The 27,800-nt window shown below is 47.0% G+C and overlaps 2 protein-coding genes across 7 annotated transcripts; one reads left to right on the top strand and one right to left on the bottom strand.

The window, feature by feature from the left end:
• Positions 1 to 80: 80 nt before the first annotated feature.
• VPS16 (VPS16 core subunit of CORVET and HOPS complexes) lies at positions 81 to 17,841 on the bottom strand. Of its 3 annotated transcripts, none has more exons than XM_080931559.1 (24): positions 17,726 to 17,841; positions 5,973 to 6,061; positions 5,669 to 5,766; positions 5,460 to 5,588; positions 5,236 to 5,380; positions 5,031 to 5,146; positions 4,810 to 4,932; positions 4,616 to 4,671; positions 4,204 to 4,293; positions 4,014 to 4,108; positions 3,790 to 3,866; positions 3,381 to 3,512; positions 3,163 to 3,290; positions 3,000 to 3,035; positions 2,718 to 2,826; positions 2,431 to 2,565; positions 2,230 to 2,338; positions 2,039 to 2,136; positions 1,848 to 1,952; positions 1,499 to 1,576; positions 1,249 to 1,418; positions 1,071 to 1,167; positions 384 to 487; positions 81 to 269 (listed from the first exon to the last, which is right to left on the bottom strand). In XM_080931559.1, exons 1-24 carry the CDS (start codon positions 17,776 to 17,778, stop codon positions 125 to 127), a joined length of 2,517 nt encoding a protein of 838 aa, XP_080787685.1. In that variant the 5' UTR covers positions 17,779 to 17,841; the 3' UTR covers positions 81 to 124. The 3 variants fall into 3 exon arrangements, with proteins under 3 accessions (XP_080787685.1, XP_080787686.1, XP_080787687.1); XM_080931560.1 differs by lacking the exon at positions 17,726 to 17,841 and adding an exon at positions 15,612 to 15,682; XM_080931561.1 differs by lacking the exon at positions 4,204 to 4,293.
• Positions 17,490 to 23,125, top strand: PCED1A (PC-esterase domain containing 1A). 4 transcript variants are annotated; one of them, XM_080931566.1, is made up of 9 exons: positions 17,490 to 17,680; positions 18,217 to 18,330; positions 18,632 to 18,768; positions 19,263 to 19,342; positions 19,453 to 19,691; positions 19,782 to 19,932; positions 20,021 to 20,267; positions 22,257 to 22,517; positions 22,808 to 23,125. In XM_080931566.1, exons 3-9 carry the CDS (start codon positions 18,645 to 18,647, stop codon positions 23,053 to 23,055), a joined length of 1,350 nt encoding a protein of 449 aa, XP_080787692.1. In that variant the 5' UTR covers positions 17,490 to 17,680; positions 18,217 to 18,330; positions 18,632 to 18,644; the 3' UTR covers positions 23,056 to 23,125. The 4 variants fall into 4 exon arrangements, with proteins under 4 accessions (XP_080787692.1, XP_080787691.1, XP_080787690.1 ...); XM_080931565.1 differs by lacking the exon at positions 18,217 to 18,330; XM_080931564.1 differs by having other exon boundaries at positions 18,217 to 18,768.
• Positions 23,126 to 27,800: the final 4,675 nt, after the last annotated feature.

Here is a 27,800-nt window from a genome sequence, read left to right as displayed (position 1 = left end):
AGACGGTTTCCTGCTTTTCTCAAAGCTGGACAGCATACAACTATTCTGAATTAGTATTCCACATTTATTTACATCTGGACATCCCTGGGTTTTAACTAGCTCCGCCCCCTGAGGGACAGGCACATCACTTCTTCTGGGCTTGTGCTCTGGCACGCTGAATCTTGTCAGCTATGGCCCCGTCTGTAGCTCCAGTGCAGTGGGACAAAACGAGGCTCAGCTCGGTTTCATTCCGGTGTTCAATAGCCACATCTGCAGCCTGAGCCACATCCCTGTGGTTTGAGCAGAAGGAGAGATGGTGTTGGGGCTGTTCAAGGGCAACAGACCTGTCTCCTCTCAGCCCACTCTTCAGTCCCCTCACACACAGAGGCCTTCATCTGACTTACCCGACAAGAAGCAAAGCTTTGACCTTTTGTTCAGGGCCCACGCGGGAAGCGTACTTCTTGGCCTCATGTTTGTTATGTTGTTTCATGCAGATCTCTACAAAGGGCTTTGCAAGACAGAGGAGACAAGCCTAGCCCTATTTCCTCTCTCGGGAGAAGCCCAGGGGACACTTGCCCATGGGTATTTTGCACAGTCAGCCTTCCCCTTCCCCTATGCAAAACAACATGGAGCACACCACTGTAACAGAAGCAGCTAAACCAACGACCTGCCAGAGACCTGAGGAGAATCATCTTTGTGCTTCTATTCTACTGCCAGTCCCATCACCAAGATGGGTGTTTCTGCCTCCGGTCTTCTAAGGCCTTGTATTTTCTCTCAGTCTGCCACTGTGAAACTTGCCCTCCATATGTACGAAGCAACCTCTCAAACCTTGGCTCGCCCTGCCCCTTCTGCCCTCAGGCACATAGTGGCCCCTGTAGTCTTGATGGGGTAAAGGAACTCTTACCACCACTAGGTAGGAGGCAGGTGTGTGCCTGTCCTCCAGTGTTCCCTACACAATACGTGTCTGCCCATATTCACACAGCACACAAAGCACTAGCTGAGAACACAGGACAGTGGAATGGGTGCACAAATGGGCCCCCCTCCAGGACTACTCTCACTAGTGGGAGGCCTAGGGAGGAGCCCTGTCTCACCAGGTAGCCAATTGGTGATTTCTTGCTCTTAGAAAACTTCTCAAGCTCCTCCCAATCTTCCAAATCTGCCAGGGCAGCCAGCTTTAACCACCAGAGCCTGCAGGAAAGCGGCACTCAGCACAGGTGTGAAGGGAAGGCAAGAAGTCCCAGGACTACAGAAGGCTGAGGCCTCACTCACCTCTTGTCAGGGATGCGGAAGTCACGTGCCAGCTGCTCTGCCCGCTTGCTGTGGCCTCCGAGGATGAGGGTGGTGACTGTGTTATGTAGAGATAGGTCTAGGAACTTGCCCCCCAGCTCATCCTCTAGGCGCCGCTGTAGCCGCAAAAGCCTCATTTGATCCTCTGTGGCCTGGGGACCAGAACGAGGGAATCAAGGCCAAGGAAGGAAGACCAAGGCAGGAGGGGAAGCTCTGAGAAAAGCTGTCAAACCTTGGCTGCAAATTCATTCTTGGCCTTGTAGAAGGCGTCGGCTGCTGTTTGCAGAGCTGCCACTCGCCCTTCAATACGCTACAGGGAAAGGGACACTGAGGTCACAACACGTTCATTAGCCTTGCCTCTCTCCACCCTCATGCCTAGGGCCAGTCTCATCTACCAGGGGCACTCTCTCATTGTCCTAGAGACACTGGCTTCCTTGAGACCAGTGCCATATTCTGGCCTGATGCTCTCAGAGGTCCTCAACAGTTATGACCAGAGAGAGTGTAACCAAATGCACAGGGCTAGGGCTTTGATAAATGACCCAACTAACCCAAAGGCCCCACCCTCCCCTTGGACCTCAGACCTCTTCAGTATAGCTGGCTCTGATGTGGAAGCTGCCCAATTCCTGGTGATTGTCGTCCTGATTGTAAAGGTCCTTCAGAGTGTCTCGCTCCTGATGCTTACAGAACTGGGTCACGGGCAGAAGATTAGCCAGCAAAGTCAACTAAAAGCTCGGAAGGCTCCAACCCTTTCCTCCCCCTCACACGCACTTACCTGCCGATACAAACTCAGAGCCATGGGTTGGTTCCGCAGAGTCATGAAAAAGTCTCCTCGGTTGAGTTCATTCTTCAGGTGCAGCAGCACTGTGAACACTGAGGTGATGGAGTAGGTGGGCCTCCAGCCCAGCTCTGCACATCACTGCTTTATCGTCCTGTGCCTCCTGGCCCTCCCCCATCCCTGCTCACCCAGGTCAGTGTCTCCACTCTCGATGGCCTTGCTTAGTGCCAGCTTGCTCCTCTTCATCTTCAGGAGAAGAGGCACCTGTTCCCCCGACCGTGGCTCATACTCCAGCAGCTGTGAAGTGGGGTAGAAGGCAAAGAGAGACACTTGGACGAGGACATGGAACACCTACCCTGGGGTGTCTGGGAAAGGTAACACAACCACACCTTAATGGCCAGTTCGGTGCGGCCACAGCCATAGGCCCGCGCAGCAATGTCCGAGTATGAAACCCCAGGTGTGTCACCGAGCTTCTGATTAATAGCCCGTGCTACATCTTCATCTGAGACATCTTTCTGCTGCACCTGTGTGTATGTGGATGTCACACAAGTCTGGATGTCACCCCTCGCCTGCCCAATCCTACAGGACCTCCATCAGAACCCACCCTTTATTTCCATGCTCTGTATTTCCTATATTTTGTCAGGGCCTGAGGTTACCTCATATCCCATGCCCTTGCCTTGTAGCAGGCCCAGTGGGCTAGGATCCTGCTGACACCCTGCACTTCAGGAAGGCGCAGGTACTCGCATATCTGGATAGCCAGGGGATAAAGCCTCCGCAACACAAGCCTGCCAGATAAAGGAGTAAGGGACACAGGGGTGAGGCAAAGTGAGTCGAGCGGGCAGAATGTCCCTAGCCTGTCCTAGGCCTCCCAGTCCTAAAAGGGAAGTGAGTAGTGCCCACAAGTCCCCACACAGTACTACCCACCCTACCCTCCCATAGCACCCCTGGGCTTTCATACCTGTCTAGCAGCACCTGGATGGTGAGCTGCTTGTATCTGTATTTCCATTGGTTAAGGATCAGTTGGTATAAGCCCTGTTTGCCGGGGATCTGCAGACCACATCTCCTGCCCCTTACCCTGCCATGCCCAGCTCTAAACACCTTCACGCCATACATAGGGATACTGGGTATAGGTCAGAGGGATCCCTATGTGGTAGTCCCGAATAGCATTGAGCACTCGAAGGTCCTGACACATGTGCACGAAGCTGTCAGGCGGAAATCTGTCAAGGAAACACTTTCCAAATGAAGCCGCCTGAAAAAAACCAAATGGAAATGAACCTCCCTTGCTGCCCAGCCCACCCCACTCCCAACACACCCTCTCCCAGACCCCCTCCAGGCCAACCCTGAGCAGACTCTTTTGCATGTCTGGCTGGTGCTCATGTCCTGCAGCCTCGATGCACTGCTGCACGGCCTGGACCAGCTGCCCCAGTTCCTGGATCTCCCGAAGGTACTCATCTGCTTTCTGGCTCTCCTTCTGTGGAGAGAGGCCCAGAGACGAGCATCAGAGACAGTCTTGCTCTGGTCCCTAGCCTTGTGGGTCTTGGAAAGCACTTGAGCCTGTGTACAGTGGGCCGCCTTGCCCTTCCTGGCCAGTTTACATGTGCTAGCCTCAGCCAGCCCAACTCGTTGTCTTACCTAACCCCCTCCCCTGGCTATCATGGGTGCTTAGGCAGGGGCAGAGGGCTGGTCTAATCAGGAAAAGAGAAAGGAAGAGAGCATCTTGGGAATCTTAGAAGTTGCCCAGAAATTACCTCATATTCTTTCTGGGCCTCCAATAGCAGGGCTCCAGGGGCCATTGAGGCAATTTTGAAGATCTCTTCACTGGCCACTAGAGGAGTTTTTGAGCAGAGATGAAGCATGAAAATTCTCGGTACTGCCCCTAATACCCAGATCCAGTTTTGGGCCATTGGGAGAGGACAGTGTGGGAGTTTGTGGTCAGGAGCACCTGCCCTGAGTATGGTTGTGGGAGCCTCACCTGGGACTTCATGCAGGAATTCATGGGTGCTTCGGGAGAAGATGCGGACCCCATCAAACTCCGGCACTAAGTAGGAGTCCTCATCTAGCACAAACCTGAGTTTAGTCAAGGCTACTAAGAACATCCAAAGATAGGGTAACCTCTTTTTCCTTCCCTCTCCCAGCCCACACAGGAAGTGTTCCAAGGATACTGAATGCTTTCAGGCGCACTGCCCACCACCATCAGCCGCCTTTCCCAGGCCACAACAACAGCCCTTTCCTTGCTTCGAGGGCGGCTACACCTATGGGCAGTACCATATACTCATGTGGGACACTTGTACATCGGCCCATAGCCATGTCTTCTACATCATCACTTGTTCTTTCTCCTGGGACAGCCTGACACACTGTCCTGGAGCCCATTCCCTGGTCACATGCTGACCTGTTTCCCTCTCCCTCTTGCTCTACCAGTCACGTGGCCCACAGAGGACACCGTTCCCCCTTAAGTGCTGACAGAGAAGAAAAGCCTAAGTTCCAGTTAGTCTGTTCAGAAGACAGGATGACTCAAGCTGTGCCAGGCAACAAGGCCATGTTCTAACCCCATCCTTGAAGAGCCTCTATCCTCACCAGACCATCTGCTTCGGGGGTGCCCGGATGTTGCAGTTGAACTCACACAGCTTCTCCTGAAACGGCACAGCATGTCAAGGCCCTGCCCCAGCATCCTGCTGTTCAACAGTCATCCTGCTGTTGAAAAGCCATGACCCTATCCACAACAGATCTTCCGTGGACAAAGCACAGTGTCCCTTGTTCCAGAACCACACCTTGAGTGATGCTGTCCCCATCCAGATGTAGCCTGTGTCTGTGAAGAGTGCCAGGTAACGATACGTGAAGGATACAGCCATCTGTAGGAAGCTGCTCACTCCCGGAGCTAGGCCAGCAGGAGTCTGGGACAGGACCAGGGAGGAAACCAGATAAACTGACATCTCAATGCCTTCCTACTGGTTGGCCAGCCCTTCCATTTCATTCCCACTTAGGTTCTCACCACTGCAGAGCAGGTAGCGTGATCCAGAAGGTAAAGATCGGGTCCTACAGCCAGAAGAATGTGTGCTACTCGGTCGTGGCACAGTGTGGTCCAACATGAGGGTGCACTCTGCAGACCTGTGACGGGGAAGAGGAAACACTGACATGACCAGAGTCTGAAAGCACATCTGTGGTCGTGAAGGGACCTCTTTAGTATCAGGGCTTACCTGGCACCTCTGGCATCCGACGGAGTTTAAGGTCACCCACGTTGGCACTCAGAGTAAAGCGATAGGCTCCTGTAAGGATGGCCACTCCAGAACCACACTCAGTGTGAAAAATCCGGGCATCCAGGACACGGTTCTGAAGCACTTCCTAACAAGATGGACCATGGGTTAAGAAATCCACAGGTGAAGAGGTGCCCCTTCCCTCCTCCGGCTCCTGTGACCCCTACATTGCCCATGCTGAAGTGCCTCCGGAAGTTTCCATCAAGCCCGTAAACTAGCACTGCACCATCTTCTTGCACACAGAGCAGCTCCTCCTCAGCTGACCAGCCGAGGGCCACCACAGGCCCACTCTTCCACTGCAGAGGAGAGAGGTTCCGATGGCTCTCCTTACCAGCCAGCCCTGCCCATCAGAGATAGGGGTAGGTTCCCTGCTCACCAGCAGGCTAGACAGTGGCATGCCAGAAGCAGAGTAGATCTCCAGTACTGGCCGCATGCTGGCAGCTTTCTCCTTTCTCCAACAGTTCCTCAGTAGAGCTGCAATTTGAGAAGAGACGTCTGTCCTAGAACCTCAGGCCCCATGTAAGGTAGGCATCTTGGATCATTTACCCAGGCTCAGCCCATGGGAACCGAGCCTTGTGAGAGCCCAAATTAAAAACATTTAGAAGGTGGATTGGCAGAGACCCTGAAAGCAACACCCTTGGGAGCCCACAGTATGTAGTAATAATCGAGAGGAAGCGTACCAATGGGACCCCCATAGGGCGCAGCAGCCACCAGGCAATCCTTGAGTTCCTCCTTCAGGTCCCAGTCCATGCTGTACAGTTCATATTTCCTACTCACAGAGATAAACAAAGATTAGTGTCCTCTCCATCTGTATCCAGGAAGGCCTGAAGCTACCGTTTATCCCCTGCAGTAGTGGAGGAGAGTCTTCCCCTCCCCCATGAGAGGCAGAGAGGGGGATGGTGACTAGAAACTGACCAGACCATGCAGGGCTGGGAACCGCAGGTAAGGCAGCATAGTGTATCGACAAGGAAGCGTATAGTTTTCGAGGCAAGTGTCCACTGTTGGCAGGAGCATCTGAGATGGACAGGCTATGTACAAGACACTGAAATGGTGCTAAGGCATGGTGCTGGCTCTGCCTGGAAAGTGAGACCTTCAGAGGCCAAGCTATTGAATAGGAGACCTCTTTTACTGCTGGTTCCAATGATGAATCAGATTGTGCTCTTTATGCCTAAGGTCAAGCTAGAGTTCTAGATGAGGCTAGTTTTAGAAGCATGGAGTTCAGTGTCTGAACCAGGGTACCCAAAATCAGCTCTTCCAAGAGATATGGCTGGGGGAGTCCTAGATGATGGTACTGTGACTCCTGGCTTGCAGGTGACAAAATCACAAATGAGACGCCTGCAGCCCTGGGTATGTACATAAATGCATGCTGCAAGCCTAATGTGTGCATGAATGCATGGAAGAGAGGGGAAGGGACAGAGAAAAGTGGATGTTGTTCTAGACCATCAAAAGAAAATGCAAATAAAGGGGACATTTTTGTGTATCTCAGTGGTCTAATTAACAACCAGGAGCATGCCCACCATTACATTGCCCTCTGGGGGCTCTAGTCAAAATAACTTACGGAAATAATTAACTAACTAAAGCAGGCATGGTGGCTCACACCTGGAAGCCTAGCCCTTGAGAGGCTACGGCAGAATTATTTCAAGTTCAAGGTCAATCTAGACAAAACTGTTTCCAGACCAAACTTGAACTTCAAAATGAGACCTTGTCTCAACTTTCTCCCGGCACAGAAGCTCTTGGCATATATTTTAGAGAAAGAACACAACTGTTACTAAAATTGTGCTCCCATCATCTTAAACTCTGAAATGTTCTGTGTGATGGCTGTTTTTGGTTGTCAACTTGACCACATGTACAATTAACTGAAACCGAATGGCTGGGCACACCTGTGGGGAATTCTTTTTCTTAATCAGATCATGTGAGTGGGAAGAGCCACCTTTAATCTGGACCACACCTTCTGCTGGAAGCCTATGTGAAGGACATGGAAGACAGAAGCTCTCTCTCTCTTTGCCTGCTGCTCTTGCTCTCACTAGCAAGTCCACTCCATCACTGGTGCCAGAGCCTACGTCTTCTGGATTCCAGCATGTACTGAAGACCAGCTGAGACAGGCAGCCTGGTGGACTGAGCAACTACTGGATTCTTGGACCTTTCATTTATAGACAGCAATTATTAGATTAGCTGGAGCCTGTAAGCCATTCTGATAAATCCCATGAATATATTTATATATTTTAATATATAATATTAAATATACATTATAACAAATAGTATTAAATATATTTATATATTTATCCACCCATCCATCTATATATATACCTACATATATATACATATTTATCTCTATATATACATATATATGAATTTATTCTATAAATTCTGTTCCTCTAGAGAGAATCCTGAGTAATACACTTTGCAGTGTGAATTTTCTTGAGTGTTGTTTCAGATTTAAGTTGCAGATTAGATGATAAACTAGCTAAGTCTACACAAATAGTCTAAATTATAAAGAACCCTGAAATATAAAATATTAGTATCTCAGTTTAAGTGTCCCCGCCAGGGACACTTAGCAAAGCAATTTATAGGACAATAAGAGAACTCATCAGGACAATGAATAAACATCAGCCCATGTTTGTATGGCAAGACATTTCTGTTCACAGTGAGACTCATGTAGAGTGAGAAGAAAAGGAAGTGGTGTGGGGGAGAAGGGGAAGGTGGGGGAGAAGGGGAAGGTGGGAGAGGAGGGAGTATGAATAAAGAGGGAAGATGATCAAGTAAGCACTTTCAACCTAGTTTTGGTTGTTTTTTCAGACTCTTACTGGTTGCCCTGGTTCTTGCTATATACCCCAAGCTAGCCTAGAATTCACAACTACTTGCTATGAGGGCAGAAAAGTGTTGGATCCCCTGGAACTGGAGTTATATACAGATGTGAGCCACCACAGGGGTACTGGGAACTGAACGAAGGTTCTCTGTAAGGATGGCCTCCCTGGGCATCAGGCATGTACACAGTACACAGAAATACATGTAGGCAAAACACCCCTGCACATAAAAATATATGCCTGGCATTACTAGAAACTTTTTAAAAACTTAGAAAAATAAATAAATCTTTTCTTTAAAACATTAAAACTTTGGAGTTTGCTTCTAGACAGGATATTACCCTGTAGCTAAGACTGGCCATAACTAGCCCAGGCTGCCCTCAGACTCAAGCTGATCCTCCTGCTTCTGTCTCCTCATGCTAAGTCACATAGTGGCTTCAAGGTTTAAAATTATATATATATATCTATATATATCTATATATATATAGATATAGATATATGTATATATATTTAACATTTTATTACTAAGTTCACTGAATGAAAATATTAGAAAATATATTTTAATGTAGACCTAGCATGCTAGTTATAAAGTGACAGCCATTCATTCAGTCCCCAAATCACAAGTTGTACAGTAATAACCATCATTCCCTCGTCTTTCTTTCAGTAAGCCCAATGTGAAGTTTCGTCAGTAGAGGGCGCTAGAACACTAGAAGAGCACTCAAGACAAGAACTTGCGCTTCTGGTTTCAGCCAGCCATGGGGTCTGAGGATACCCGGTGGTGGCATTTAGCTGCAGTCCCGCGCACACACCTGGGAAACACTGCCTAGGCCTGATCACCTTCTCAGGGCTCTCTGCTCACATTACGCTACCCATGTGTCAGTAGGTCTACGTGTCTGGCTATATACACACTCTGTATACAAGTATGTTTCGATTAGCGCCCTTTACTTGCTCTACATCCAACCTTAGGGTGTGGCTTGCCTTATGGATGCTGTGTTCCAGGTCTCCCACCCCCATTCCTGTTTGTTCCCATCATGCGTGGAAGGCTAACTAACCATGACCTGAGGAGCAGAAAGCTTCTATGACAGGTCTAAGATAATCTCCTATGGCTATATAGTTGTTATTCTAAAAATCAACACAATTTTAATTCACTGAGTTTAAAAATTACAACAGTTAAGTGAATCAGCATGTCACATCTTAAGTGGAAGTTGGTGTACCGATCAGGAAACCCTGGGACCCTGAAACCTAAATAGGGTATGTAATTAGGGCCAGTCCAGATGAAATTGACAATTTTGGAGCCTCTCTTCCTGGTGAGAGTAGCTTGTCTGTCATTTCTCATACCAACTACCCTCAACCTGAAAACCTTATTGAAATTTCATTTGTGATATGGCAAAGGATTCCCTGCTCCAAGTGCTGAGTGTTTAAAACAAGTCCCTACTGTGGCATCATTCTGAAGGGTCCAACCTGCAAGAAGACTACACTGGGTTCTGAAGAGGCAGAGGTTTAGTTACCTAGGGGAACAGGTAACTATTCTCGGTAGGTTTTGCTGGGACCCAGAATCTCTTGACTCACGGAATGCTTTAATCACCACCGCAGCATTCTGCAAAGCACTGCATCTCATCAAGGGGCACATCACAACAGTGTTAAGTCAGCTCTGGCCACAAAACCAACTGGTCTTGCCATATATCCCAACACCCACAAGAAACAATGGAATGTGTCACATATGCAGCTGTGATAAGTACCTAAAATCGTCAAGGAGGAAAGATTTGCTTTGGCTCACAGAATCCATGGTGGTCTGAGTGAGAGTGCTTCCTACAGGGTTAGTCCGGGGTTAGTGGAACTATTCTGAGGAGGTTTAGGACGACTGGCTTTGTTGGAGGAGGTGTGTCACTGGGGGTAGGTTTTGAGGTTTTTATAAGCCTGAATCGGGCCTATTCTTGCTTGCTCTGCCTGTAATTTGTGGGCTTTATGTAAACTCATAGCTGCTGCCCCAGCACCATGACTGCATGCCTACTGCCATGCTTTGCTCCATGCTGGTCATGGACTCACCTTCTGAGGCTGTAAGCAAGCTTCCAACTATTTGATAAGTTGCCTTTGCCATGTTATCTTTTCACAACTATAGAAAAGTAACCGAGAGTATGAAAGGCTTCAGTGAAGGGTCAGACTTTGGGTGTGAGACAAAGAACATCATGGTGTCAAGAGCACATGGTGTGGCTGCTTAGGAAAGCCAGGAGCAGAGAGACAGGAAGGGTTAGACACAAGATACATCTTTTTCCTATATGCCACCAGATACCCACCTCCTACACCTAGGCTCCACCTTCCGTAGTTTTACCATCTCCCAACCCTGTTTCAACTCTGAATCCATCAATGTAAATAACCATTTTTTTTTTAGGTCAGACCTCCCATGATCTAACTGCTTCTCCCCAAGCATAGCTAGCAACCAGGCTCCCCAAACATACAGTTTATAGTGAATATTTCATATCCAAACCATAGCACCTAGTTAACAAATGACAAAATTACAGCACAAACTGGAAGCCAAACTCCCTTAGAGGAATGCTTTGAATCGGAGACTATTACGAGGCATAACTTCCTCCCCCTGGATCAAAGGTTGGAAGCGAGCGTGGCTCCTTATTAGTAGTAGCTTCTTATTCTGGACACTGTTGGTCTGTTGGTCTTCTAGAGCTGAGTCTTCCAGAGGCAAATGCTTCCTTCCATCAGGAGTTGCAACAATTAAGGTACTGAACTGGAAGGTAAGAGTGCTACTTTGCCACCTGGGTTTTAATTTACTAGTTAAAGGGGGTTATTCTGCTTAAAGGGGAAACTACATTGGCAAGGAGGACTACGCCTAAAATCCAAGGACTCTTCCGAGGCATCTCTTTATGGTTTCATGCCCAAAGATAACAGTCAAGGAAAACCTTCAGAAACCAAAACCACAACATGAGAGGAATGAAGCTCAGTGATTGTACTATGGGAGACAACAAGGGCAAAGGATGTGCTGACTAAGGGCAAGCAAAGTTACAGCTGCAGAGGACAGAGGTACACATGAAAGATCTCAACCATGACCTTATGACTGACTTGTTATATATACGTATGGACACAAATGCCTTTCTCTTCCTCTTTCACATTTTTACTTTTGATGCTGGCATATGGTGTATAGAAGGCAGAGGACAGGAACATGCTTATACAAGTGAGTCAAGAGAGCAAGTTTGGTCAGGCAAAATCTAGGCCTTTCCATGCAATGAGCTTCAGTTTTCTAGAAGGTACAAGGTAAAATTATGGGGGGAAGGTGCAAGAAGGCTTCAATTTTCAGTATTTCTGAAGTACCCGGACCATTCACAATTGTTTTATCATGTGATCCTTCACACATTGAGCCTTTATGATGAATATAGGATGACTCCACAAAACAAGATCATAGGAGTGCAGATAAACCGGGAGTACGGTCGGTAGTAGCTACAACCTGCCCACTACCATTCACATTAGCACTCTGCAGCCTTGGCACAGGTAGGGAGCTCTATATCAGCCATGTATAACCAAAGACAAAGAATAAGGCTGTTAGAGAAAAGAACAAAACTGAAGTAACTAACCACAGCTGTCCTCCTAGCTAAACAGGGAGAAAACACGTATAGAAGAGGGTTCTACATGCTTGAGAGGGTTTCAGAATTGTTTCAGAATTCAGTACTGGAGAGGTAGAGCAATTCTGGACATGCACGGAGTGGGGTGGGACACTCAGGGAGAGGCTAAGAGGGATATAATCACTGGAGTACAAATTGCCGGGACTGTGAAGCTAAGTACTCACTTATGTTGCCTTTGAAAGCAGCAAGGGCTGGGATGCACAGGAGGCCATTGGACCAAACTTCTAAACAATCCCTGAGGAATGTGGTCCAGGGGTTCAGCAGCAACAAAGACTAGGAAGGAGGACCTTCCAAAGCCTTAAGTAGATAATAGGGACAATATATGCTATGCCTCTTGGGTTGCATGGGTGCAGATTGGCAACATGGAGGGCAGCTGCTCAGGAAAGCCTATGGTACAGCTTCCATGAGGACAGGCCATCCCTCAATGTAGAAGGCTAGTTATATCCTTCTCTTCCACTCTCTCAGTCGAGAAATGGAAATCTCCTGAGGAGCAGCAATAAATGGATCCCAGATTCTAATCTGGAAAGCCATAAAACCTAGTAAGTACTCTGGTAGCCTCCATCCCAGCCCCTGCAGTCATCAGCAAAGAAATCCTGTAGCTCTCCAGGTAAACTTCTGGGGAAGCACTGTCTACCACAGTGTGAGCAGATCCTGTGTGCAACAAGCCAGAGGGGCTCTGAGTGGGCATATCACGTCCAGTATTAGGGAACGACCCAACAATCTGTAGTCCCTAAGGAGGGACCACTATCATTTCCAAAATCCCTTGCTTCTAAATAACTCAAAACTACATGCTACTCGAGGATTCTTGGGTACTGCAGCTTGTTTGTAAAATGGCGCAGCTGCTGCTGTGGAAGACAGTATAGTACGGCAGCTCTAAGACAGTGTAGTATGGCAGCTCTATAACTGTAAACAGAATTGCCAGACAATCCAGGAATTCTATTTCTAGATATGCACCCAGAAAAACTGAAACAGAAACAGAGTCTGAAAGCGGGGTTTTGTTGGTTCATTTCCTGAGAGTCCTCCCACATACGAAGCAGGTATCCCACCGGCCCCTTTGAAGAGATATCTGCAGATCAGATCTATGACTACAGGAGTGTTACTCTCCAGAGCCAAGGTGACAGCAGCATTGCTGTGTCCAATGGTTTCCTGCAGACGAGATTTGTTTCTGAGACCTGGGTAGAGAGAAGAAAGCCGTAGCTTGCCTTTTCCATCAAGTACACAGCCTGTCCTCATGAAACCTGCACCCATGAGACTTTTCTGAGAAGCCACCATCTGATCTGCCCATTTGTACCTCATGTCACTAAGAGAACGGGTAAGGGAAGTGTAGTGTGTAATGCAACCAAATCTTTCAGTCTTAAAAAAGTAAAGAAATTATGGCACATGCTATAACATCAACCTTGGAGATAGTATATTAAGTTAGATATTCCAGTCACAGAAAGACAAACAATAAATTTCATTCACATGATTACTAAGCACAGTCAAATCCAGAGAAGGAGGAATACTTAATGGGGAGCTGCTATTTAATAGGTGTAGAATTGCTTGATGAAAAACATTTAAATTGGCTAAACACTACAGTAAACATACTCAATACTATTGAACAGGAATTTACAAATGATAAAGAGGAAAGGCTGAGAAAGCAGCTCAGGTGGCAGGTGCTTGTCTAGCATGAAGCCCTGGGTTCATCCCCAACACTGATAAACTAGTCATGATTATATCCCTAGCACCTGACAGGTAGAGGCAGGAAGGCCAGGGGGTCATCACAGGCTACATGAGATCCTGTCTCAAAAAAATAAAACCCAGGAGGGCTGGGAAGGCAGCTCAGCAGTTAAGAGAACTGGCTATTTTCCCAGAGTATCCAGGTTCAATTCCCAACCCCACCATGTTGCCTTACAAATGTCTATAAAATCAATTCCAAGGGGTCCTGTGATCTTTTCTGGGCCCTGTGGGCAATGCATAATGAGACACATAAGCACATATATAAACAAAATACACACATAAAATTTTTTAAAAATATTTAAGTAGTGGTATTTTCTTCAAAAACAATGCAAAACAAAAAAATTAAAAGATATTTTGTTATATATTTAATGATGTTTTTACTAAATACATTTATTCAAAACTATAATATTAAAATAATCTCCTTCCCTTTTAATAATAACAAAAAGGGGGAGAGAAAGAAAACCTTACAAGAATAAGTTCATAAAAAAATACATCATCACTCTTGCCTCTTTTACAAAATCAAACTATTGTGAACATGCAAAATGACAGGACAGGGGAAAGAGCTAACTTATTCACTAACTCCCTTGCTGCAAAAGTGTGAGACCTTGAGTTTGATCCCCAGTACACACATAAAAAGCCAGGCATGGTGGCCCATGTTTGTGAGTACAGTGCTGGGAAGGTGGAGACAGGTGGATCTGTGGTGTGGGGACTGCCCAGCCTAATCATTAAGTCCTGGGTCCAGTGAGGGACCTTGTCATAAAAAAAGGAGTGAATGGCTCCTGAGGAGCAACACCAACACTCCCACTTCTGCAAGAGCCATGCACACCTACACACACCACAAAACACAAATGTACTGAGCCCCAATGCACCCCCCCAAAAACAAGTCCATCTTCTTTTGTGCCAAGTTCACTTTCCCCTTTTCATGATTTTAAGCTAAGAAACCAGACCATCCTCGATTACCTACTTCCTCACAGCCCAAGTTCAGAATCCCACTGTAACTACAATCAAAGGTTGAGTTTATCTGCCTCATGTGCTGGCTGTAAGCCCTATAAATGTCAAAGCGAACCTATGTCTACCTTACTTAACAACACATACTGAATCTCACAATGGTTGGGTCAAATTAAAGGAGTCAGCTCAAGTTGCAGTTTTAGGATTAAAATGGCTAACTCTCCACAACCAGGTAAGAGATGGTCACCGTTTCTCCCTACCTTTCCAAATCCAGCAAGTTCTTGACAATACCAGTTCCAGTGTGGACCCTTGCCCTACAGATGGGACTCAAGTGAAATGTCTCTATTTGTTGCCCATTCATCTACTTATTAGAATCAGATTAAGTCCAAGATAAACACATGGACTTTGAGTATCTATTCTTAAAACACATTCATACTAGTGAATAAACGAGAAAATGCCCTTACATTTTTCTGTTTAAAAAAAAAAAATCTGAAACTGGGCATGGTGGCACACATCCTTGATCCCAACACTCCAGAGGCAGAGGCAGGCAGATCTCTGTGCGTTCCAGGCCAGCCTGGTCTTCTAGTCCAGGCCAGCCAGAGCTGGTTACACCGAGAAACCCTGTCTCAAACAAACATACATCTGGGAGCGGTGACTCAGTTTACAACACAACCGAATGTGCCACCTGATGACCTGAGTTCAGAAATGGTGGAAAGGAAACAATGACTCCTACAAGTTGTCCACAAAATTCTACACATGTGTAGTGGCATGTGTGTGCACACGTGCAAACACAAACACAATTATAAAGTCAAGACTTCTATGTTTGGCCCACAGAGTCTACCACATACATCTTTTGGGTGTGTTATGGGGAGTTTTTCAAAACAGGGTTTCTCTGTGTAGCCCTAGTTGTCCTGGAACCCACTCTGTAGACCAGGCTAGCCTCAAACTCAGAGATCCACCTGCTTCTGCTAGGATTTAAAAGGCATGTGCCACCACCACTTGCAGAACCCGGACTCTCTGTCCCTGAGCTTCCTCATTAATAAGTTGGTATAATCACGATTCTAGTTCTATATGGTGGTGATACTTAGGGAACTATACATAAGTACTTAGCATAATATCCAGAATACAATAAAGTCATTTTTGTCAGCAACCTAGGACATATCTATCAGTCCCAGCAAGGCATAGCACTTATCATTTCTATGAGTCCAACACTTCTATGACTCACCTGCATCTTTTGAAACATTATTTATGTATCCATGAAACTAAAACTTCATTGAGTAAATAGGAGGAGCTCTGTTGTAATGAGGTCATCTTGTCTATGCTCTGATTTTAAAAGTCTGGGTAGGCAACAGGTATTTTTAAAAATCATAGTTAATATTTTATGTTTATTACATTTTAGCTTTTATAATACATATTTTGGGACAAAGTCTCATCTTGCTGAGGCTGGCTATATATATATATATACACACACACACACACACACACACACACACATACACATACATACATACACACACACATATACACATACATACATACACACACATACATATACACATACATACACACACATATACATATATGTGTATATACACATATATGTACATGCATATATATGAACTGAATTGGCATGTATGTACACACACATATACATATATACACACACATATATACATATATATGTACATACATATATGAACTGAATTGGCATGTGTGTACACACATATACATATACACACATATACATATATATGTACATACATATATATGAACTGAATTGGCATGTATGTACACACACACACACACACACACACACACACACACACACACACGAACTGAATTGGCAATCCTAATCCTCCTGCCTCCACGTCCCAAGAGCTGGGCTTACGGCTGTGACACCGCACTCGGCTCATTAGTATTCTCAGTTGTTTCATTCATAGTGCACATGTGTCTAAGAGGAATCATGAATAAACAAATGGAACAGGCCTCTAAAAAATCACCAAAGGGCATCCTCTGTCTAGGAAATGCATCACAATAACAAAATTCCATTTAAAAGTTTGGCTATGAGGAAGGTACACAGTTTTCCTAGCAGAAGCAAAGACTACTGAAATAAGACACCAACGCAATGCCTTTGTGATCTTCAGGTGCATCAATAAAACATTCTTTACAATTTTGTTGGGCAACTACTAGGCTTTGTTTGTTTCTGTTGTTGTTTGGAGACAGGGTCTTACTATGTAGCCCTGACTGGCCTGAAGTATAGACCAGGGTAGTCTGGATCTCAGAGATCCACCTGCAGCTCCAGAGTGCTGGGATTAAGAGTCATGGGCCACCACAGGCTGAACAATTATTAGGTAACAGGCCCTGGCCTAAATTTGCATGGGAAATAGATGTCTTCTTAGCCCTCAAGGAGCTTAGCAGGAGAAACTCATACAAATATTTACCTAGTGTGCCACAAATAAAAAGACTCTACAATTGGACCCGGTGAGGCACAAAGAAGATTCTACTGCAGAAAAACCAAGGAGGTCCTGAAAGATGAGCAACATTCCTCAGGATGATGAGGAAAATAGTAACGCCCATAGAAGAGACTATAGGACTGTGCAAACGCAAAGCCATGGAGTTGCATGTTGTGGTGAGGTCCAGCAATTCTGTGAAGCTGCAAACACCCACGAATTGAGGATGGTTGAGATTAGTTAAACTGGAAACTGCTCAGAGAGAGACAAACACAGGCTGACTGACTGATGGATGAGTGCTCCGCACGCAGTTTGTACTTTATATCTTAAAAGGAAATACAGCCGATGAGACCTGTAATCACGTTACTAGTTTAGCCTTGAGAAACACCCACAGCTAAGAGCACTCCAACTCCAGTGAGTTGCCACTGCCTCGAGTTCCTCAGTAGTGCTGCCCCAAGAACGAATTGCTGTTCACCCCCCTTCTCTCAGCTTTGGTCAGTACAGTCACCCCGCCCGCTGTGGCGACCCCGCCCTCCAGTGAGAGCCCCTGTGGTCTGACTTCAGCAGCAGTTTCCGGAAGGAGACTGGCTCTCGCTGTCGCCGCGGGCGGCCTCCCTCAACGTGATCTGAGCATCCTTCCGGAGGCCAACAGACCTCGGTTTGGGGATGGCTTCAGAGCTTGCCTCAGTTGGCGCAAAGGAAGAACCAGATTGCTGCCTCTAAAGTGTGTAAAGTGGCAGACGCTCTGGCGAGCCGCCATAGGGGCGGACGCCAGCACCCGTGGAGACCCGGACGAGCACCGCTGGCTCTGCCGGGAGGCTCAAGCCAGCAGCAGACAGGCACGGTAAGCCGAGCAGTGGGCCAGAAGGTGGGGCGGCGGGCGGCTCACCGATAAAAGGCAGAGTCCCCGAGTGGATTCCAGTTCGCAGTGTAACAGTCCATGTCTAGTACAGCTGGCAGCTAGAGGAGCCGAGGAAAAACCCGCCTAGCGCAAGCTCAGGCCGCACTTCCGCTTCCGCCCGTCAGGGTCACGTGATGAGGCCGCCATAGCACCCATCAGAACTGTGGGCAAGCTACGCTGAGCTATCTTCCTGCCCTCGGCTCGTATCCGGGCTTCGCGCCCACCCGACTGGGCCTAGGCCTGATTCCTGTTCTTTACAGCGGCCAACCTCGCTGCTGTTCTGACTCCTCTGGCTTTGGGGGGGTGCACAGGGCGGGACATGGGTGACCGGAAGTAGGAGCCATGAGCATCTCCTGAAGCGCAGATGCTGGTGGCGTTGACTGGACCACAGCTACGCACGCATGGAGATCCCTGGTCGTCGAGCTGCTTACCGACAGCTAACCTGGGCACCCGGGCTCTGTGGGGCGGGATCTTTGCAGAACCCAACACTCTCCAGGGACATGGGAACATGACTCTAGATCACGAACCCGCTGCGGACAAGGCGCCCGGTACCTGCCCTATTGGCCGGTGACGCGCTGGAGCCCCGAAACCTGGTAACTGGCGCGAGCGTACGTGTGCGCACGCGCGGGGCCGCCGCTGACACGTGGCAGGGAGCAAGGGAGTCTCTGCGCGCGCGAAGCGCCACAGTATAGGACCACGCACCGCCCAAGTGACCCTACGCCTTTCCTCCGAGTGTGATAAAGGCTGGTGTCTTGGGATTCACCTTGCCGCCCCACTCTCCCCCCTGTTACTCAGAGTAGCTCAGGAGGGGCCAGCGCGCATGGGTCATCTTGGAACAGTCCGACCTACCTGGATGCCCAGCCCTGTATCAGCTTATTGGCCTCTCCCCTGCAGCTGGTGTGACAGCATGGTCTTCTGTTTGGAAAACGAGGTACCTCACCGCCTGCTGGGAAGCACCATGGTCCACTTCCATGCCTCTGAAGTCCAGCAGCTGCTACACAACAAGTTCGTGGTCATTTTGGGGGACTCCAGTGAGTGACCACTCTAGGATGACATTTCATAGCCTTGTATCTGCAGCCTTTTCTTTATCTGCACGCCGCATCTCCATCTCAGACTTCTCCATCACTTACTCTGTTTTAGAGCCCTAAACTGTATTTTTATTAAATTCCCTTCATGCCTTCCACAGGTGCCCTGACATGTCATTTGTGCACTATTTTAGCCCATTCGTGTGGCATCTTTATCTGTTGTTGCCCTCCATTGGTTTTTCTTAAAAGTTGCTGTAGGCTGTGTTGTGTGTTTCCCTAGTGACTGGACCAACTTAATTTCCCCGTTGGTCTTCTGTCACCATACATAAGCTAGAGGAGAGGGAAATAACTGGAAGAGCAGAGCCGCGACTTTAAAACCTCATCCTTTCTTCTCTAAGTCAACCCTCTGTTGAGCTAAGGTTGGGAGAGCCAAGCCCTTTTGGGAAACTCTGGGAGGGGGTGGGGCCCACCTTAACCTTGGGATCCCTATCTCCCTGCAGTCCAAAGATCTGTGTATAAGGACCTGGTGCTTCTGCTCCAGAAAGACACACTGCTAACAGCTTCCCAGTTAAAAGCCAAGGTGAGAGAAACTTGGCAGCCATGCCAGTGTTGGGTGGGTGCAGACCCTGGCCTGAAAAGGACCACCTACCTGGCATGGATCTGACCATCGGGGTGGGGGTGGGTGGGCAGGGGGAGCTGAGCTTTGAACAGGATCAGCTGGTGGCTGGGGGCCAGCTGGGAGAGCTGCACAACGGGACACAGTACCGAGAGGTCCGCCAGTTCTGCTCTGGTTCTGGCCACCACCTTGTGCGCTTCTACTTCCTCACCCGTGTTTACTCCGAGTACCTTGAGGACGTCTTGGAGGAGCTGTCATATGGACCTGCCCCTGACCTAGTGATCATCAACTCCTGCCTCTGGGATCTCTCCAGGTTCAGGCTGGGGGAGAGGGAAACACTGGTTGGAGGTGGAGGTGTGGCAGCATTCCTGTGCTCTTGCCCACCCTAAGTGTTACCCAACAGATATGGCCGCTGCTCAATGGAGAGCTACAGGGAGAACTTGGAGCGAGTATTTGTACGAATGGACCAGGTTTTGCCAGACTCTTGTCTGCTGGTGTGGAACTTGGCAATGCCTTTGGGGGAACGTGTCACTGGGGGTTTCCTCCTGCCAGAGGTGAGTGACTGGGACCCTTCAGGACAGGGGATAGAATGGCTGGCTGGTAGCTAGGAAACCTTCTTAGAGACTCCACTTTCTCAATTAGCTCCAGCCCCTGGCAGTCTCTCTGCGACAGGATGTGGTTGAGGGGAACTTCTACAGTGCTACACTAGCTGGGAACCACTGTTTCGATGTCCTAGATCTTCATTTCCATTTCCGGCATGCTGTACATCACCGTCATCGAGATGGTGTCCATTGGGACCAGCATGCACACCGCCACCTCTCACACTTACTTCTGACACACGTGGCTGACGCCTGGGGTGTAGAGCTACCCAAACATGACCGGCTCCCAGGTAAGGCCTCCCACAGAGTGGTTGGGTACTGGTGTAGATAGAACCTTCCAAGCACAAGACACAAAGAACCAGATGGGACAGAAGTACTCATAGAAAGTAGGGGATCTCTTGAGGATCTCCTGAATGTTCCTTTCTCATTTCTTGGGAACGGTTAGATCACAGGAGTCCTATGGCAACTTCCAGTTCTCTAGCTCGGTGCTTCCTCCTGAATGAACATGCACAAGTTTTGATTGCAAAAGGCACGGTCAAAAGACCCAATTCATGAGATGAATGGAAAAGAAATGAGACTGCTTCCAGGTAGTCCCAGGCATGGGAATTGGGAAGACAGAGATGCAAAAAGGATGGTCTAGGTAGTGTCCCAGAGGCAAGCTCATTAGGGATAGTACAGTCAGCTAGCAGGTTGCTCAGCAGAGACAAAAATGTAACCTACAGTGTCTTTGCAGCTCTCGAGGCGGTAGGGTTAGTAGACAGCAGCTGATGGCCTCCTCAGCTCCACCTTAGGGTCCCAGCTCACTCAGTAGTCACTGCTGTAGGTTCTGAGTTCCACTCCTTCGGCTTTTTTTGGGATACTACTCTAACTGCATTCCTGCTGAGATGTTCTCCGCTACAGATTGTTTGTTCGCTCATTAGTCTCTCAGTCCCTGCCTGCCCACAAAGGAAACGGCATGGCTTATGTCCAAATCTACTTCTCCCTTGTGTCAGGTCACTTGAGCCCTGTGCCAACACAAATGTGCTGCACTTTAACGCCGGGAGTACAGTGTTTGTTGGATTGGAGGAATGAGTCATCTTAGATGCTGTTTTGTTGCAGCAATAGGGAGACATACAGCTTATGGGGGACATAGAAAGGCCAGGAATAGAGACAGGGCGCTGGGATTTAGGAGCTAGGAACTGGAACATTTGGAAGATGACCTGGGATGGATTACATACTGGTTCCATTGTCTTTGTTTTGCTCAGTTAGAGGATTGGTCCGTAGTAAGTAAAGGAATGCTTTAAAGGTTGAAAGGCTAGTTTGTGGTGCTTCACAGCTTCTGATTCCACCTAAGAACGATGGATGTAGCTGGAGATGTGGCTCAGTTGGTAGAGTGCTTAAAGCTGATAGCATGCAAGAAGCCATGCGTTCAGTCTCCAGCACCAGCTTCAACCCGGCAGAGTGGTGTGTGTTTGTAGTTTTAGATCTTAGAAAGTAAGAGCGGGAGATCAGCCGTTTATGCACATCCTTAGCTACAAAGTGAGTTTAAAGCCAGCATGGAGTATGTGAGACCTTGTCTCAATGGGAACAAAAGAAACGATGGCCGTTAACAATAACAACAACAAAACCAAAAAACTTGGTTTGAAGTGGGAGGGTGAGCAGTCGAGTTTGATTAGGGCAGATGTGTGCGAGGGGCTGTGGAAACACTTGGGAGTCATTGGGACCAGCGGAGGGAGAAGTGGAGAGTGGAAGTGTGAACTAGGAACGCCAGCAGAACGGCGCTCACTTTGGATTGGCAGAGAACAGATTGATGGGGAGACACAAGTCCTTGAGACTAGAGAGGTGCTCTCAGGACCATGTTTATGTCATGCGACTGTTGGAAAGAAGGGGTTTGTTAAATTCCATTTAATAGGAAAACCACTGAAGACATGAAGTGTTAAGAGTCACAATACACAGTTGAGGAGGTATATAAATGGGGTAGGATACTGGTTTAGAAGGAAATGAGGACTAGTTGGGAAAGAGAACTGGATCTTTATACTTGACTTGTCTTTTGGCTATGGGAAGGACTTGGGAAGAAGAAAAAGCTACAGACACTGGGCAGGAGCAGGTGTGAGGTCAGAGCACAGGCAGACAAGAGTACCAAGGAAAAAGGAACACAGCTTGGTCTTGGCTTGAAGTGAAAGGGGATGAAGAAGGCGCTGTTCTCCAAGAGGGTGGAGTAGAGCTCTGGAAGTGTGGGTAGCCAGCATTTGGGGCAACCTGGTTTCCCAGGTCTATTTAATACAATCTCCCATTCCCAGACCCATGGATTGAGGACTGGCCAGAGATGGATCACTCATTCCAGGGGAGCCATAAGCAGCCTCCAGACTTCAAAGAGAAGCTGGCCTTGCCCCTGCTCCCACCTTTCCATCTGCCTCCCCCCATGTCTTTTCCTTACCCACTTCAGCCCTCACCACCTCCCTTGTTCCCACCCCTGCCCCAGGATACACCCTTTTTCCAAGGCCAGCCCTTTCCACCCTATGAATTTAAATACAATGCAATGGAGGACTTCTCAATGCCGGGTAGGTGCCTCTATAGTCTCTGCTCACATCTTTCCCAGCTTCCTTTGCACGTTCTCCAGCCCAGCCACCTGTGTTCATGTGAGCTCAGGAATTCGGTACAGCCTTTTGGGGTCAGTCACAATAGTCCCTCAGATTAGAACAGCATTTGTAAATGTATTGTTCTGGTCTGGTGGTAGGGAAGTGGGAATCCCATTTTGCAGATAGAAAATGAAAGCCCAGAGAAACTTACCCCAGAAGAGTAAAGCTACCTGGTCAGAAACTTACTCTGATAATGACTGGTTCTTTTGTAGGATGTGGCCCTGGAATGAACTTTGTGCCTGGTCCCCTGCCACCATCAGTCTCTGGCTCTGTCTCCCATGGTCAACACCGGGGCCCAGTGGTCCACCGGGGCAAGGCACGTTGTGTTCTGAACAACCCCTACCATGTGCCAAGGATCGGGGGCCCTTGCAGGCATCGGCTCAGACACTCAGACAGACTGATCCACACATATAAACAGGAAAGACGGGGACATGCCCATTCGGGAACATGGCCTGGGTAGACAGGATCTAAGATTGGGGATAGAGATGCCAATGGCCCTGGAGGGTCTGCCTGATAACCTAGCTGTTGGGCCGGGGTGTTCTTGTCCATTGCTGTTACCAATAAAAGCATGGAAGGACAGAGTGACATTCCTGTGTGAGGGAGTGGGTCTCCCAAACCATGACCTTAAGGCATGGGGAAGCTGTCCTGGGTCTCTGTGCAAACTATTTAAAAATCTGTGAATACACTCTTCTAGCACAGGTTCGTTTTCACCAGAACATATGCACACTAAATAAAAATCCCCAGAGGGTCCCTTGTTATCAACAGGTCTTTGGGACTGGGAAAAATCAAGGACTGGGTTAAAGTGTCATTATTTTAGATGAGTTTTGAATTTGGCTAATTCTTACCTTCCCTCCCAGTTCTATGTGTTTTTTTTTGGTGTTCATCTCTTCCTGGAGGTAGGAAAGTGCAGCCTTAGTTGCTGGGATGTTAGGGAGAAGCCTCCAAGGGCAGGTGAAAGACCAGTTAGGATCCCATTAGTTCGTTGATTCGATGTGCAGTGAAAACAAAGCATGCACCGATGGACAGGGAGAGATGCTTGCTAAACTGATCACAGAGAAAAGCAGACTTTCAGGGCCTCGGCTTGGAAATAGGGGAGGAGGGTCCAGAGTGTGACAGTGACGACGGGCAGAGAGTAGGGTACGTAAGGACCCCATTACATTTGATTTAGAATGGGTGAAACGGAATCTTTGGTTCAGTTTTGTCCCTGTTAATGAAACCTTTCAAAAGGACTACATTCCACTGAAAACAAAACAGAAAAACTGATCAGGAAAATAGATGTTGGTTAATAATCTGGCACATTAATAAAGGGCATGGTTAACGCAGGCGCTGAGGATGTGGTCACAGATAGTGTGAGTTAATAAAGCCTTTAGAGGAGACAAGAGACTTGCACGGGCACCAACACAGTGCCTGAGAAAGATGTGTAAATTCCTTTCTTCTTAACAAGATTAAAGGGATACAAAAATTAAAAAGCTTTTTTTTTTTTTTGGTTTGTTTATACAGAGATAAGAATTCTGATAATTTTGCTTTCAGAAATGGATTTTTTTCTTTTCATCATCAAAAGCTCATTGTTAGAGCAGTCTTTTCCAGCTGTAGTTTGTCTGGTCCTTTGTCATGTTCTGCATTTCCTTCCAGAGACTTGTATCTTTGATTCTCCAGTGTTGGAAAAAAATGCACGTATATTGATTTCCAGCATGATGAGTCGCTGGTGGTGGCCAGCCTCCTGCATAGGTTCTTGTTACCTTCCCTTCTGGAAAAGTCTAGAAAAGTCTAGAACTCACACTCTATAAGCAACCTTGAGATGGGTGTAATTAGTACTGTTACATACTTCTTCTGTGTTCTAATTTCTACCCCACTCCTCTGACTTCATTCCCAACCCCTTTAAAAATATTTCCTTAGAGCCCTTTAAGGTTTTTGAAATAAGATAGATACCCTTTGGTTGTCATACAGTTAAAAAGTTTTTTAAAAACATAACCTTATACATGTCATCATTTACACTCAAATTATTCCCTGGGCTTTGTTTTGAGATGTAAAAATGATTAAAGCTTAGGTTGCCCCAATATAAAGGCCTACAATTGGCTAATCAGGACAGAACTAAGTTTTCATTGTCTCTAAAGTGTGATCTGCACTGCCTTGTTCACAGAACCATGATTTTCAAAGGATAAGTTCAGTATCAGTTTTTCCACAGGACTGGAAGCAGTGCAAGTCTGTGTGTCAACCTGTCCTGTCCTTAGGGGAGGAGCTACTTAAACTACGTGTGTGTGTGTGTGTGTGTGTGTGTGTGTGTGTGTGTGTGTATGCGAGTGCGTGCACGCACACATGAAAATTTTTTGTCACCTTTGACTGGATCTTTTTTTTTTTTTTAAAGATTTATGTTATATATGTGAGTACACTGTCGCTGTCTTCAGACACACCAGAAGAGGGCATCAGATCCCATTACAGATGGCTGTGAGCCACCATGTGGTTACTGGGATTTGAACTCGGGACCTCTGGAAGAGCAGCCAGTGCTCTTAACCACTGAGACATCTCTGCAGCCCGACTGGATCTTTTAAAATTAAACAATTGTGTATGTGGGTGCACAGGTACTTGTGTACGTGCACTCAGAAGTCAGGTCAACACTTCCTCTGTAGTCTTCTTTCTTGAGATAGGGTCTCTGGGTAAACCTGGAGCTCACTGATTAGTTCACTTGCTTTTCCCCATTGCAGCTTCAGGAATCCTCCTGACTGCTCCTCTACCCTGCACCCACCCAGTGCAGGGACTACAGATGCATGCCACCATGCCTGGCTTTTACTAGGTGCTGGAGGCCCAGACTGAAATGCTTTCATGCAGCACGGTACCAACTGAGCCATCTCCCAAGCCCTGTTTAACCGAATATTTAAAAAGAATTATTTGTGATTTTTTTTTTACTATTAAATACATTTTAGTTTGCTGTCAATTTTTGATGACTTTATCCAGTTAAGATTTTTCTGTCCAGACCATGAATGGGTGAGAAATAGTAAAATGGGGACTAGATAGATAAGTCAGTGATGATGAACACCAGAACCCACATGTGGCTCACAACCAGCTATAATTCCAGTCCTAGGAATCTGATGCCCTCTTCTAGCTTTTGTCACCAGCCACACACACATGCTCATACACACACACACACACACACACACACGCGCACACACACACACACACACACACATATATGCACACATTGGAGAAATGCCAACACATTAAAAATAAAGCCCAAAACCTTCCAGTTAAAGTCAAACTGATGAAAGAAACTGGATACTTCCCCACAGGTCAGAAAGCATCATATCTTCTGTCACTACTTCTGTCCAGGGTCAAGGCTTTTATTATAGCTGTGAGAACAGCTAGAGGTGTCTGGAAGAGTTCAGAGCAGAGAGAAGTTGACTGGCCATGGTGAGGGCTCAGGGAGGGGGAGGAACAGTGGAGATAAGGAAGATGAGTAGCTGGGGTGGGGGGCAGGAAATTGGCGTTAGGGACTTTAAAATGTACTTTGAAAATAAGTACTTTCAAGTAGGGCTGACAGTCTGGAGGTTGGCACGGGCTTTGATACACAGCCACAAATACCTGTCAATGGAGCCATGTGTCCTGCCAGAGGAAACAGAAATGAGTCCTTTTGTTAGAAGGACCCCTCTGTGAGCACCAGGCACACATGTGGCTCTCAGACATATATAAAGGCAAAATACCTAAATATGCAAAGGATAATATTTTTATAAAATGTAGGGCTGGAGAGATGCTCAGTGGTTCAGAGCACTGACTGTTCTTTCAGAGGTCCTGAGTTTAATTCCCAGCAACCACATGGTGGCTCACAACCATCTGTAATGGAAGCAGACACCCTCTTCTAGTATGTCTCGAGATAATGACAGTGTGCTTACATAAAACAAATCTTTAAAAAACTTTAAAGGCAAGTTAGTAAAGAATAGACTTAGGTGGAGAAATCACTGCATAGCCATCTGAAGAAAATGCATTTCAATTTGTAATTTACGTCAAATAACTACTAACTGGAAATAGCTCATAACCCAAAGTGTAAAATTTTTAAATTACAAATCTAGAGGAAAATAGTTGGTAGCCTATTGTTGGACAAAGATGGTAACACCAAAAGCATAATATATAAAAAGATTTTTTTGGAGACAGGGTTTCTCTATGTAGTCCTACCTGTTCTGAAACTCAAACTCAGAGATGTTCCTGCCTCTGCATCCTTGGTGCTGGGATTAAAGGCATGTGCCATCATATCGGGCCCATAAAATAACATTTTGATATACTGTTGGGCTGTGTGGTCCAGTAGAGGAAACTAAAATAAAAGAAAAAGTAAGCTGGAGAGGTGCCCAGTGGTTAATAGCCTCCAGAGGTCCTGCAGACAGTTTCCAGCCCCAACAGTGTGGCTGACAACTGTCTGTGACTCCAGTTCCAAGGAATCTCATGTCCTCTTCTGGCCTTTGTGGGAACAAGGAAAGCACATGTGTATGCAGACAAAACATCCCTACACATAAAGTAATAAAAAAAATAATTTAAAAGAATAAGCAACAAGAGAACAAGCAGCTAACCCAGGCATGGTGGCACACACCTTTAATCTCAGCATGGGGGTGGGGACAGAGGCAGGAGGATCTCTGTCAGTTTGAGGCCACCATGGTCTACATAACTTAGTTTCAGGATACAGAGACTAAATAGACCTTGTCTCAGAAGGGAGGGAGGGAGAAAAAGAAATAAACATCAAACTGGGTGCTCAAAACACCCTGCAGAAATGTACTAGGGAAGCCTTAATGCAGTCAGCTGGATTCCAAATAGAAAGAATCCGGGTGGGACAGTTTCCTTGGGTGGGACAACGAGAGAAAGAATAAATAGCAACAGAGACAGTGTCTTAAAGTCAGGCACTACAGCCAGCAGAAACCAGCTGGGGAAGTCGAGGCAGTCCGTCGGATTCCCACTTGAATTTTCTCTCTATAGATGACTCAATTTGTGGTTTTCTCCCCTGCTGTGTGGGGGAGGGGGTGTCAGGCATTTGAAGGCTGGAGAGAAACTGTAGTAGAATTAAGATGTTAAGTTAATCTCTTTTAAAACGAGTTTATTGCGGGTATCAGAGATCAAACCCTGGGCATCACATGTCAGTCAGTCAAGAGCCCTACCACCGAGCCGCATTCCTAGTCCTAACGTTTATTTTTATTTTTTAAGATGGAAAATACTTGAAAGGTGAGATGT

Source organism: Micromys minutus (genome assembly GCF_963924665.1).
Source record: "Micromys minutus genome assembly, chromosome: 17".
Classification (NCBI taxonomy): Eukaryota; Metazoa; Chordata; class Mammalia; order Rodentia; family Muridae; genus Micromys; species Micromys minutus.
The sequence above is the reverse complement of the archived record's forward strand: the minus strand, read 5'-3'. Positions and strand labels throughout refer to the sequence as shown.

Excerpts from the sequence above, each read along its gene's own strand:
- PCED1A (XM_080931564.1), top strand. The coding sequence starts at position 18,558 with ATGGGTCATCTTGGAACAGTCCGACCTACCTGGATGCCCAGCCCTGTA. Across the intron at positions 19,343-19,452 it reads CTTCCCAGTTAAAAGCCAAG|GGGGAGCTGAGCTTTGAACA; the intron begins GTGAGAGAAACT and ends GTGGGTGGGCAG. Across the intron at positions 19,692-19,781 it reads TGCCTCTGGGATCTCTCCAG|ATATGGCCGCTGCTCAATGG; the intron begins GTTCAGGCTGGG and ends GTTACCCAACAG.
- VPS16 (XM_080931559.1), bottom strand. The coding sequence starts at position 17,778 with ATGGACTGTTACACTGCGAACTGGAATCCACTCGGGGACTCTGCCTTT. Across the intron at positions 4,672-4,809 it reads TGGGGACAGCATCACTCAAG|GAGAAGCTGTGTGAGTTCAA; the intron begins GTGTGGTTCTGG and ends GTGCCGTTTCAG. Across the intron at positions 1,168-1,248 it reads TTCCGCATCCCTGACAAGAG|GCTCTGGTGGTTAAAGCTGG; the intron begins GTGAGTGAGGCC and ends GCTTTCCTGCAG.